The 13,354-nt window shown below is 41.6% G+C and overlaps 1 protein-coding gene across 1 annotated transcript in view; it reads right to left on the bottom strand.

Moving 5' to 3' along the window:
• Window positions 1-9,625: 9,625 nt before the first annotated feature.
• LOC308610250 (UDP-N-acetylglucosamine--peptide N-acetylglucosaminyltransferase 110 kDa subunit-like) overlaps window positions 9,626-13,354 on the bottom strand; it is a gene marked incomplete at its 3' end in the record, with an annotated part of 28,231 nt that continues 24,502 nt past the window's right edge. Inside the window, exon 3 of the mRNA XM_081259458.1 lies at window positions 9,626-12,772. Within this exon, the coding sequence (XP_081115584.1) occupies window positions 9,626-12,763 (3,138 nt within the window). The 5' untranslated portion in view covers window positions 12,764-12,772. The remainder of the gene's footprint in view (window positions 12,773-13,354) is intronic.

Below are 13,354 nucleotides of genomic sequence, written 5' to 3'. Positions count from 1 at the left end.
TCATCCAAAATAACCTGCATGTGCAGGGAGGGGCGAGACAGCTTTGCTTGTCTCATTTTACATTCTTTCTGATTTCTGGGCCCTGGTGATTTATCTCCCATGGAATGGAACAAGGAGGGGAACAAGTAGGGACAGTCCCTTCGAGCAGCGGCGGCATGCCTGGCATGTCCGTAGCCTGACCTCAAGGCTGACTGTTTCCCTCAGTTCCCCCTTTTTTATTTTTTAATTTTTGCTGCAAAATAATTCCATGAAGCGTAGTGCCGAGAGTAGTATATTGTTGCATGAGGATACGAAACAGACATGAGAAGATTATTATCAATAATAGGCAAATTATGGCCAGGGTAATAAATCCTGACAACCCTCCAGTAATCCACGACTGAGGGTTTAACCACTTTAAATGGTCCAGTAAAGTTTTAATTACATCTTCTTGCGAAATATCATCAAGATGTGCATTTTGTATACCCTGAATTTCAGCATTTAATTTTTTAAGATCAAGACTAATATTATTATCTGACCAAACACTCAGCAGATGCATTTTTACTTTTTCCCATTCCCAAATACAGTCATTGTACTTGTAAGGAGTAACACAAATCCATGTATACTTTTCATGACAAGCTAAACGCATCCTCAATTTTAATGCTGCCATCTGATCTCCAATCCCCCAAATTGCGTTTTTAAATTCATCTAACTTGTTATTCATCTGTAAATCTATGTGACTTTGTAAAGATAAAGCAAGACTGGTATTTTGAGATAACTGATTAGCAAAGTGAGCATGATTAATACTCTGTGAAAGAGCAAGACCGGCAGTAGCCGCGATAGCAGACAGAGCAGCCAAGGCAAGTAAACTTACTGTTAGCCACCCAGTAAAGCGTCTCCTTCTCTGCAAGGCTTTAGAGAGTTCCACCCATGCCTGTACTCCAGTATCTTCATACCAAGGTTCTCTCAGATGTACAGGCACCATAACATATATAGGTTGCCTTAGTATAAGCACAGATTGTGTTCCTGCAGGAGGGAACATACAACTGTAAAAATACAATGAACAGAGCTAATATTCTATCCTCCTTTGGAAGAATTACCAATGTTAATAGAACCAATCAAAAGTGTATATGGAGGAGCAACGCAAGTTATAACAGGTGTATTGGAATAAGTTAGAGCTAGTTTCCATATATCCCAGTTCTTTTGAAATGCAATAAACCTATCTATGACGGGAATAGAAGAGATAAGAATTTACCCCTTGGTATAATCTATAGTACACCATATTTGGTTATTATTCCAAGATGCATTGCAACATTCAAAATTGGATCCAGGAAAGTTAATGGTCATAAAAGGAGGAAATTGAGTTTTTGATTTTCTCTTAAGAATAGTAACCATATGTCCAGGCATAAGTATCCCTTGTCCTCCAAGTAAATGCTTCATACACAAATAATTTCCTGAATCTTCACCTGTAACCTTGGCTATAGTAATAGCGGAATCCCTAAGTGGTGAGGCGTATGAGATTCGACCTCTAATATTAATAGGTTGCCCATTTTTATAGCAAATGATGGTATCCTTAAGATCCTCTCGTCGGCTGGTAGCCGGGCATGTAAGAGTAATGTTGGTTCCTGTAAAACGAAGGATGCCTGGAGAGCCTGACAAACTAATTGATTGATCCGTTCCCTCATCAACATCTGTATGCTCATAACTAATAGCCTTTTCACATCCAGTTTCCAGATTCAATGGGCTAAGACAGACAGGATATGTACTAAACCAGTTAGTATAATTTACACACATATTGATTTGTTTTATATTCCCAATAAGAGGCCCATAAACAGTATCATTGTAAAATACAGGAAACTCTGCTTCAGACCAAGATATGGGTTGTAACAGTGGAGGATCAGGTACATAGGCCCAGTAAGTTGCTGCATTAACAGAGGGAACACATGAAATGGTTGCCAACATAGCCAAAAATAAAGTCACAGGTGTAACAGGATTATTCTGTTGTTTCACTAACTCTTGAGCTCGTGAAACCAATTGTTTAATTTGTCCCCAAGTTGGAACATCACTCCTTTGAGTCGTCCTGGCAAGTGGTCTCCTCTTCTTCTTCTTTTTCTCAATAAATACTGTCAAATTTTCGGGAGAGATACAGAGCTTCTTCATCTTCTGAACTAGGTGTGAGCTGTGGCGAGCCATCTATTTGCCTGACTAAGTGCTCAGAAAGCCAGAGAGGTCCAGGAGCTGATCTGGGAAATATACACACGTGACTACGTCCCCAAATCAACACAGGATCAGGACCACACCAAGTGCTGGTTAGCGGATCTTTCCAGAGGACCTCCAGAGATTGAGAGGCCAATCTTGGCTCAGCCACCAACCTTTCCCCTGTCAACAGTGAGAAAATTTAAAATAAACAGAGCATGATTTATAAGGTTATGTAGTGTTGTTCTATATAATTCCCCCTTTTTTTATTTTTAATAGTTAGCTTTAAAGATCTATTTGCACATTCTATAATACCTTGTCCTTGAGGGTTATATGGAATGCCTGTAATATGGGTAATTTGTAATGAATCACAAAATGTTGCAAAAGCAACACTAGTTAAGTGGGCCCATTATCTGTTTTAATAATTTTGGGAAGGTTCATGAAAGCAAAACAGTGTAATAAATGAGTGATAACATGTTTAGTAGCTTCTCGGGTCTGTGCTGTAGCACAGAGGAAACCACAATAAGTATCAATAGTGACATGAACAAACAGTAATTTCCCAAAAGACGGGATATGAGTAACATCCATTTGCCATAAATGACTAGGTAATAATCCACGAGGATTAACACCATAATGTGGAACAGGAAGGTGAGGTAAGCATTGTGGGCATTGCTTAACAATTTGTCGGGCGGCTTCACGAGTAAGGGAAAATTGTTTGTGTAATGTAGCCGCCGACTGATGGTGTAAAGCATGCGATTGTTGTGCTGCTTGTGAAGCAGTTTGATCATAACTTACCATAATATGAGGGTGTCCAGGACATGGACCATGAGTATCAACAGTATGAAGATAATGAATGCCATACCTTAGCCATTCTTGACAGCATGACGAACGGAAAGGAGGAGGACGGTAAATTGGGATATGTCCTGCTTTAGGGAAAAGAGATTGAGGAGGAAGAGTAACTTGAACTTTATTTTTGGGAGGAAAATGCACAGGATAAAGATCACGTTTAGATCGAGTTAAAGCATCTGCAGTCGCATTCATTTTACACAATGGACCAGACAAGTTAGAATGAGCACGGATATGCAGAGCTGCAACAGGACCATCGTGGGAACAAATAAGCTGTTGAAGCAAACGAAAAGAGGATGATAATTCAGGGTCATTAGTATATCCTCTGGTCGCAGTCTCCAGAAGAAATAATAAGCGAATAAGATATTTACTATCAGAAAGCAAATTAAAAGATATAGAAGGCAAATGTATAAAAGCCATAATGACAGCATACAGTTCAACACGTTGAGCTGAAGTCAAGGAAGTTTGTTTAATGAGTTTTGTTCCGTCGTCAGTGATTACAGTAGCCACTCCTGAAGAAGAACCGTCTGTAAAAACCAAAGGTACATGAGGAATAGGCTGTTGCCTAATTATAGAAGGAAAGATATAAGAGTTAAGTTTGCTGAATTGGATCGATTTATCAGCAGGCTAATGGCATTCCAAGGTACCTGAAAATCCTGCAAGAACAAGACCCCATTCATTACTATGTTGAAAAAGCCAATTTTGTTGACTAACTGAATAAGGGATAATAATTTGAGAAGGTTCTATACCTATAAGTTGAAAGCATCTAGTTCTACCTTGCATTATTAACTTACTAATAAGTTCATAATAAGGGTTAATAACTTTAGAGGATGTAGTTTTCATATGAATCCATTCAATAATTCCAACAGCTTGCCATAAGATGGCAGTAGGCACATGAGGTGTTGGACAAACAACTAAAGAAATTGGCAGGTGAGTAGGTATTCAAGTTAATTGTGCAGAGCTGTTAGCTCTAGTAACTATTTGTAAAGCTTGAAATCCTCTGGAGTCATAGATCGTGAAGTAGAAGGATCTGAGTCACCTTTAAGAATATCAAATAAAGGCTCTAACTGAGCAGTAGGAAGTTCTAAGGGAGGCCTTAGCCAATTAATATCACCAAGTAATTTTTGAAAATCATTTAATGTTTTTAAATTATCAACTCGAATTTGCAGTTTTTGAGGCCTAATGGTAGAGTTATCAATATATTTTCCCAAATAGAAAAATGGAGATTGTCTTTGAATTTTTTCTGAGGCAATGACCAAGCCAAATGATTGTAAGGATTGTTGTAAAAATTGAGACGCAGTCTCTAATCAAGAAATATTATCAGTGGCTAAAAGTATATCATCCATATAATGTATGAGATATAACGTTGGAAACCTTTTCCTCACAGGAGTTAAGGCCTGAGCCACATATATTTGGCATAATGTAGGACTATTTGCCATGCCCTGAGGCAATACTTTCCATTGAAATCTCCTCATGGGTTCCTTAAAATTTAAGGAAGGCAAGCTAAAAGCAAAATGTTTTCTATCTTCAGGAAACAAAGGAATAGTGAAAAAACAATCTTTAAATCTATAACTAAAAGATGATAATTGTGTGGTATGGCTGTTGGAGAGGGTAGGCCTAGTTGAAGAGCTCCCATTATTAGCATAGTTTTATTAACAGCTCTTAGACCCTCTAATAACCTCTATTTTCCAGAGTTTTTTCTTGATAATAAAAATAGGAGTATTCCAAGGACTATTGGAAATTTCTAAATGCCCTAATTGTTCCAGTACTAGTTGTTCTGCAGCTTCTAATTTCTCCTTTGTGAGGGGCCATTGGTCCACCCATACAGGGTCATCACTCAGCCAAGTAATTGGATCCGCAGTGAGTGGAGGAGAATCCAAGGCCCCTAAGAAAAACCCAAACCTTGTCTATCACTTTTTATTTTCACATCAATAGGATAAACAGTTCCTTTTTGATTTGTTCCCAGCCCTTCTGTGGGAAGAAATCCTTGATCCAACACCATATTAGAGACTTGAGAATTTGGACTATAAAGTAATACTCCCATTTCTTTTAATATATCTTGGCCCAAGAGGTTTAAAGGCAGCCCAGGCAAAACATAAGGCTGGAAGTATCCTCAATGGCCCTCACTATCTTGCCATAATAATAACTGACTACTTTGCATAGGAGAAGAACTCTGTCCTATTCCTTGAAGTTCTGTAATAATAGGACTAACGGGCCAATGTTTAGGCCAGTGCATCTGCGTCATAGCAGAGACATCAGCTCCAGTGTCTAACAAACCTGAAAAAACCTTTCCATGAATGGTTCATTTCATTTCTGGACGTTCTTCCCCTATCTTCTGAATCCAGTAGGCAGCACTAGATGATCCAAAAGCCTTTGTTTCTCTCTTTTGATGTTGTAAAATTTGCCCATGAGGCACAAAGGGCAAAAGTAGCAATTGTGCAATTTTATCACCAGGAGAAATCGTTATTATATTTTTAATAGTTTGTGCCATGATTTTTATTTCTCCTTCGTAGTCAGAATCTATGAGTCCTGGCATAATAGTTAAACCCTTCATGGCAACACTACTTCTTTCCAATAATAGTCCAATCAAACCCTTGGGTAAAGGTTCATAGATGCCCATAGAGAGGGCCTGAGGACCCATTTCAGGAGTTAATACATATCGGGCGGAGGTACTGAGGTCCAGTCCTGTGCTTCCTGCTGTTGCTCTGGAGAGCGAAGATATTGTATGTTTTTGTTTTTGGTCAATGTCTGATTGTTAGTTTGAGGATGATACACAGACGTTGCCCCTATTATTCGTTAGGGCCGGGGAAGGCCCCGGGAGGAGTTTCCCCACAGTGGTGACCCATCCCTGTGGGCCACTGAGCGACAATCTCGTGCCCAACGTTTTCCCCTATTGCATTTAGGGCAAAAACCAGGGATTTTCTGACCATGTGGAGGTTTTTGAGTAGGGAAGGAAGGAGCAGGGTTACAATGAAAAGATCCACATTCTCCAGCAAAATGACCTGCCTTTCCGCATTCAAAACTAGTCTTTGTTCTCTTTTGATTGTTTTAAACCCCACTTTAGTTAATGCTGCAGCCATAGCAGCACCCTGTATATAAGCAGGCCCAATGTCTGCACAAAGGCGAATATAATCCTCCAGTGTTCCCCGTTTTCTCCAAGGTCGAATCGCAGCCTGACATGCATTATTAGCATTTTCAAAAGCAAGTTGCTTAACTACAATTGTACCAGTGAGTCCATCCACAATGAGTCTCCCCACCGCCTGTAACAATCTGTCTACAAAATCAGCATATGGTTCATCAGGTCCCTGTCTCATTTTGAAAGATCCTCAGTTTTGTGTGTAGAAGGTAATTTCCTCCAGGCTTGTAATGCCAAATGATTTATTTGAGGATAAGCAACAAAGGTATAAGTTAATTGATCTTGTAAAGAAATATATGGTCCTTCCCCAATCAGCATATGATAATCAACTGGAATATCATGGGTAGCATTCTTTTCTGCTTGTTCAGCAGCCCATTCATAAAAATCAAACTTCCATATTAAATAATCTCCACCATTTAAACAAGCTCGTGCAATAGACTTCCAATCAGCGGGGGAAAGAGCTTCTCCTGCAATAGTGTCAACCATAGCAGTAGTAAAAGGAGCAGTGGGCCCATATTGAGCACAAGCAGATTTTAAATCTTTCAAAACTTTAAAAGGAAGAGCCTGATGCTCCCTAATAGCCTGTTGAGGATTATTAGGATCAGGTCTTTCTAGGACAGGACAACAGAAAATAGGATCTTCTCCTCGTTTTATTGCTGCTTGTACAGCACGTTGCAAGAGACTGAGCATTTTTACAGATGTAGACTTTTGAGGAAGACAGTCCTTACTAATGTGCAGCTTTTTCACTGACTTATCTATCATAGCCATTAGAAAATCATCCTCAGGATGATTCTCTCTTTTATGTTTTTTTTTCTCTCTCTTTTATGTTTAAAAGCCTCATCGGTTAAGTCAAAATGTTCCTCTTCATCTGAAATATTTAAATTAATTAGCTCTTTCGGTTTAGGAAGTGGCGACACAGTAGCTGATAATACAGACTTTTCTTCTGTCAGAGGCTTATGTTTTTCTGACTTTACATTCAAATCAACACTATCATGAGAAGAACCTAAACATATTTTTATCAGATTCCACAAACTAAATGTAACAACGGCAGTATGAGTAGGCAGGCCCTCGAGACTCATAATAATTTTTTAAATCTTCTCCAACTTTCTGCCAGATTTCTATGTCACAGAGCCGCCATCAGGAAACCAGGGAGATACATCATGGATATGCTGCAAAAATTCAGTCAACTGTGAGGTAGAAACTTTATTACCCCGAGCTTTAAGCATCGAAAGTAAAACCGGAGCAAATAATTCACGCTCCTTTGAGCCCTTTTGCCCCATCTTATTTTACTTCTGACTGTTGCCTTATGCCTCTATTAGTCTCACTTTTACTCGTGTCCACACATATTTTGCATAAGGGTTCTCTTACCTGCACTTTCTTTTTCTTTTAATTGCCTTCACACTTCAGGTCCCTGTTCGGGCGCCACTTGCCGCGGACCAGCCTCAGAAAGAGGATTTCACCTCCCAGGGTCAGAAGGGACGGGGTAAGGAACTGAAGTAGCACCGACGAATGGGGTCAGAAGGACCAAGACAACTGATGGTTGCAAGGCTACAGTTGCAGATTATATAGACTAGAAAAGGGAAGGTTGCCAGACGGTGGTTTACATTATCTAATGACTGTCTCCACTCAAGGTTAACTTCCCTGGGAGAAAACCCATAAACCCAGAATCATCCAAAATAACCTGCACGTGCAGGGGGGAGACAGCTTTGCTTGTCTCATTTTACATACTTTCTGATTTCTGGGCCCTGGTGATTTATCTCCCGTGGAATGGAACAAGGAGGGGAACAAGTAGGGACAGTCCCTTCGAGCAGCGGCGGCATGCCTGGCATGTCCGTAGCCTGCTCTCAAGGCTGACTGCTTCCCACACATATGTTGGCTTGTTTAAGCCTCAAGCCCTCGATCCTTTGTTGAAATACAATAATTTCATTCCTATGGTTTTCAATACCAAAAACTCAACCTCCAGGAGGGCTAAAGTCTAATTTGTACTCCAAACCAAGTAGCAGTGCAGTTCGCTACTACTGAGGCTGAATCCATAAAGACTTCAAGACCACGACCAGAAGACAAGTTATTATATATAATACCCTAGAAGGCCTGAAACATAATTATCATATACATAGCTGGTCCTTCAGAGCTTTTTACCTTTAACATGTTTTTTTTGTTTTGTTTTGTTTTGTTTGCGGTACGCAGGCCTCACACTGTTGTGGCCTCTCCCGTTGAGGAGCACAGGCTCCAGACGCGCAGGCTCAGCGGCCATGGCTCACGGGGCCAGCCGCTCCGCGGCATGTGGGATCTTCCCGGACCGGGGCACGATCCCGTGTACCCCGCATCGGCAGGCGGACTCTCAACCGCTGCGCCACCAGGGAAGCCCTATAACATGTTTTTTGATGAAAGTTATTTAATGTACTGGAGATAATTGTGACTTACTGATCAAATATTTGAATACTTATACTTACCTGGGATTTCATTTCTGCTGAAAGAAAAAGGAAGAACAGGACTCACCTAAAAAAAAACAAACTTTAGAAATGAAAGTAAAAATCTTATCACACACTATCACTTTTGGAAGCAGCATAGAGGGGCAGTCAATGGTAAAACACTGGTGAAATAGGTCAAAACTCTAGTCCAAAAATCCATTATTATTATCATCGGTGACAGTACCACAACTGTGCCCTTCATAATTAATAAGCACTCCTAAGAATCTTCATTTGGCACCAGATGATGTGTTTAAGAGAAACACTCTGGGAGGTTTTGAATCAGACTTGGTTTTGTGTTAGCCAAGTTACAGGAGGATTTTTACAGTGGGGGGAAGGGAAGAAGGAAACGGAGCAGAAAAAGAACTGAAGCCATCATCTACAAACCAAGAAAGCACCGAGAGTTCCAAACGTTATGTCAGACACTAAAGTGACTGATACAGGCTCAAGTGGTTGATAAAACCTATAAAAAGACTACAGCAGCAAAGTCCCCATTTATCTGTAGAGTTCAGAAACTAAAACAAGGAATATTTCAGCTTAACATCTTATCTCAAGAGAATCATACACACTTCACATGTATAAAAATACCTGAAACCAAACATTTTAAAAAGCTCCAATACCCAAAATATAAAGAAAAATATTAATTCAGAAGACTCAATCAATCCATGATAATCACAAAACGGCTGGGCAATCTCTATCTCCCTCCCACACTAACCATCCATTCCCTGGAAGACCAAGGGAGATCAGACCTTCCAGACTTACCTTCCAGACCTTCCAGACACCTGGCTGTGCCAAAATTCGATGGAATCTCCTTGTGGAACAGCAGTTTCCCATCTCTTGTGTCTCTCCCTGTCATGATCATGCAGGAAGCAAGTCTGGCTGTGCTATTTCTTATCATTGTGTGTCACCCATCTGCAACATGATATTGAAAAAGTAGTTCCCTTTCCTCCAGAAGGTTGAGGCTCAGCTACAGGGGTAATTCTCCTGGGCACACAGTCATGATTTAGGCCGACTCAGTGACTTCAACAGGCTTAATCATATGATCGGGTTGGTTTCCAGCTGCATAATGCTCCCACATCTGTAGATAGAGCTGCTCTAGTTCCATCGTGTACTGTTTGGTGTTGAACAGAGGGCTAGATGTTCTCTGCTTCCAGACTTTGCCACGAATTTTCTTCAGGTATTCGAGATCAGTTCCCAGTTTCACAGCTATCTCTTCATATTCTTGTCTATTTTGAGCAATCAGCTCAAGACAGCCTAAACAAGTGAGCTGGGAAGCTGCAACTCGGGAAGCAAGAGTCTCTCCTGGCATAGTCACCATGGGGGTCCCTGCCCAAAGGACGTCCATCCCTGTGGTGTGTCCATTACAGAGTGGAGTGTCCAAGCAGACATCAGCCAGCTGGCCTCTCCGAACATGTTCCTCTTTAGGAGCAACAGGGGAAAAAATGATACGGTTCGGGGGAAGGCCCATATTTTGTGCGTACTGTTGAATATTAGCTTCTCCTGCTGCTGGAAAACACAACAGCCACAGTACACTATTGGGAACACGCTTCAGAATATTTGCCCACATCTGCAAAGTAGATGGGTCAATTTTGTATAACTGATTAAAGTTACAGTACACAATGGCATCTTCCGGTAACCCATACTGAGAACGTGTGGTTACAATAATGGTACGGGGAACCTCCTCTCCAGTGGCAGCCTTATTGTTGATCAGGGTAGTTGCCAGTCCATTGCTAATACTGAATCCATTAATTGTAATCTGAATTTGTCCTCTGTTAATCATTTCAATAACTGCTTCTGCAACAGTATTCATAGGAATGACAGGCATATTAAGAGCTGTATTACTGCTGTCTGCGTTGTCTTCTCCATCAGGACATTTCATCTTGACTATTTGCACATCTGATAGACTATCAAGAAATGCTTGGAGGTCGATGCCATTCAGCACAATCCGATTGTCATAAATGTGCCCATTGGACTTAAAATCAATGACGGCTTTTCTCTTCAGGTGAGGGAACATATTAGCATGATCACCAATAAAGAAAGTATGGGGCATATAAGCCAGTTTCTCAGAATACTGCTCAGCAACTTCAGCAGGTGAAGTTTCCTGATCAGTGATGATATAATCCATGAAAAGCACGCCACTAGTCCCAGGGTACCCCAGCCACATTGCCTGAATAGGAGCTGGCCTGAGAGCAAAGAGTTCATTTCGAGCACCCCTGGTATAACCATTCATGTTTACAAGGATGTGTATACCATCTTGATGGATGCGATCAGCTGCTTTCCCATTGCATGGAATCTGAGAAAGATCAATGAAATGATTGGCTTCTGCCATCACCTTCGCTCGGAAGTTTGTGCCATCATGTGGGCTCAGGGCATAACAGAATATCTCAAATTTATCAGGATTGTGCATGCCTGGAATAGACTGCATAAGATGAGAAGTAGGATGATTCCCAAAGTCAGAACTCACGTATCCTACACGCAGTCGACCATCACTGAGCTTCAAGTCTTTTGGATGTTCATACGGTGGTTTATGAAGGACACTTATATTAGCCAAGCAGAGGTTCCCATGCCTCTCAGCAATAGCCTTCCTGAAGCCATGAGAAAGAGGATAGAGCATACTATGATGAGGCTGCACAGAAGGCAACCTATTCTTCTCCAACTGGTCAGCCACAATGCTGGCCAACTTCTTCATTCGCTCCTCATAGTCTGTCCAATCACAGACAACCTGCAGGCAATGAGCCAAATTACAGTAAGCGTCAGGAAAATCAGGTTGAAGCTTCAGAACAGTGCGATAAGAAGCAATTGCTTCTGGAATATTCCCTGAATCCTGGTGAATGGAAGCCAGATTGCTGTGGGCATCCGCAAATGCAGGGTTGATCTGAACGGCACGAGTATAACACTGCAAGGCTCCCTGAACATCCTGCATCTCCCATAGAGTGTTTCCCATATTACAGTAGGCCTCAGCAAAGGTAGGACTGATTCGAATAGCCTCCTTGTAGTGCATCAGAGCTTCGTGCAGTTTTCCCTGCTGCTTCAATACACTTGCTAAATTTGAATGGGCATCAGCACAGTCTGGGCAGAGCTCTAATGCTTTACGATACAAGCGAACTGCCTCTTCACTGTTTCCCTGTTCTCCTTTGATGTTGGCTAGGTTATTCAGAGAGTCTGCATGGGTGGGACACAGCCGGAGAGCTGTATAACAATCTTCTGCTTCGGCAACACTGCCCTTCTCTTTGAGAGCGTTGCCTAGGTTGCAGTAAGCATCAGGGAAATGTGGTTGCAGTTCAATAGCTCGCCTGTAGGCGTCTATTGCCAGATCCATCAGGCCTTGCTCATAGTATACACAAGCCAGGTTGCCATGTACCACTGCATGATTCGGACTCAAGCTAAGGGCACGAAGGTAAGCTGCCACAGCTCTGTCAAAAATCCGTGCCTCATTGAAGACATTTCCTAAATTGATATGAGCATCCAGGAAATTGGGGTCAAGGGTGACAGCCTTTTCAAAGTGATGAATTGCAAGCCAAATCTCCCCTTGTGCATTGAAAACACAGCCAAGATTACTCCAAGCTACTGCAAAGTTCGGTTGCGTCTCAATTGCTTTCAAATAACATGCCTTGGCTTCTTCTAAGCCACCCAGGGCTTTGAGCAGGTTCCCCAGGTCACTGCGAACACAGTACAAATCAGGATTGTACTGAAGAGCAGAGACGTAAGCTTGTGCTGCCCCTTCCATGTCGCCTGCTGCTACCAAAGCGGCTGCCAGGTTAATAGAACCATCGATGAAATCTGGTTTGAGACGCAACGCATGCCGGTAATGCTCAGTTGCTTCCTGCAACTGCCCTCTTTCCTTGTACACATTCCCCAAATTCGAATAGGCTTCTGCCAGAAGAGGGTTCTGTTTAATTGCCAGAGTACTAAAGTGGGCAGATCTGTCCAGCCTTCGACACTGGAAGTGTATAGATGAAAGTAATAAAAGTACACCAGTGTTGCCTGGCTCTTGTCTCCAGAGCTGCATGCAGTGTCTCTCAGCTGCCTCAAAATCTCCTGCCTGATATTCTCGATGTGCCAACTCAGCTAACCCTTGGAAGGAAAGCATACGTTTCGTTGCTTCTGTGCTGTCGGCCATGTTGCCCACGGAAGACGCCATCTGGAGCTTCTGGAGAGAGTGAAAAAAGGGGGTAATTGAGTCCCGCTGCCGCCACTACTGGCAAGAATGTTTCTAGTGGTAGCAAGCACGAGCGCAGCAGCCGTACCACTGCTTTGACAGGCTTAAGCGGCGGCAACAGTTACAGGCACCGAACCTTAGGAACTCTGGTTGGCCATCTACCTCTCATGCTCTTGAAATCTTAATTCTTAACCCTGCCCTCTTCCACCATTTTTCTCCTAATCAGGGAATAAAAATTACCTATCCATTTGCCTTAGAAGAAATCAAAAGTCAGTAGGCCAAACACTTTTTAAAATATGGTTTTCTGTCCATTTGGAAATGAAATTCATGATTGACTTTTCTTCATCATCCATATAGTCAACGTGGAAAACATTAGGGCCGTGAATTTCAATACAGTAAGATGAGAAAATTTTAAATTGGCCTTCCCAAACCACTAATAAGTAACCGATGTTGTATATAATGCTAAAATCTTAGAGACTGAGTTTGATATTTTAAAAGTTCTGAAAACATTAGCTAATTTCTCCTCATCAAATTTCTTATGCCTCAAACCTGAGTATTACTTTTTAAAAGATA

This window comes from Mesoplodon bidens (assembly GCF_964165515.1).
Source record: "Mesoplodon bidens genome assembly, contig: HAP1_SCAFFOLD_270, whole genome shotgun sequence".
Lineage (NCBI taxonomy): Eukaryota > Metazoa > Chordata > Mammalia > Artiodactyla > Ziphiidae > Mesoplodon > Mesoplodon bidens.
Note: the sequence above shows the minus strand (reverse complement) of the source record. Positions and strands in the feature narration are given on the sequence as shown.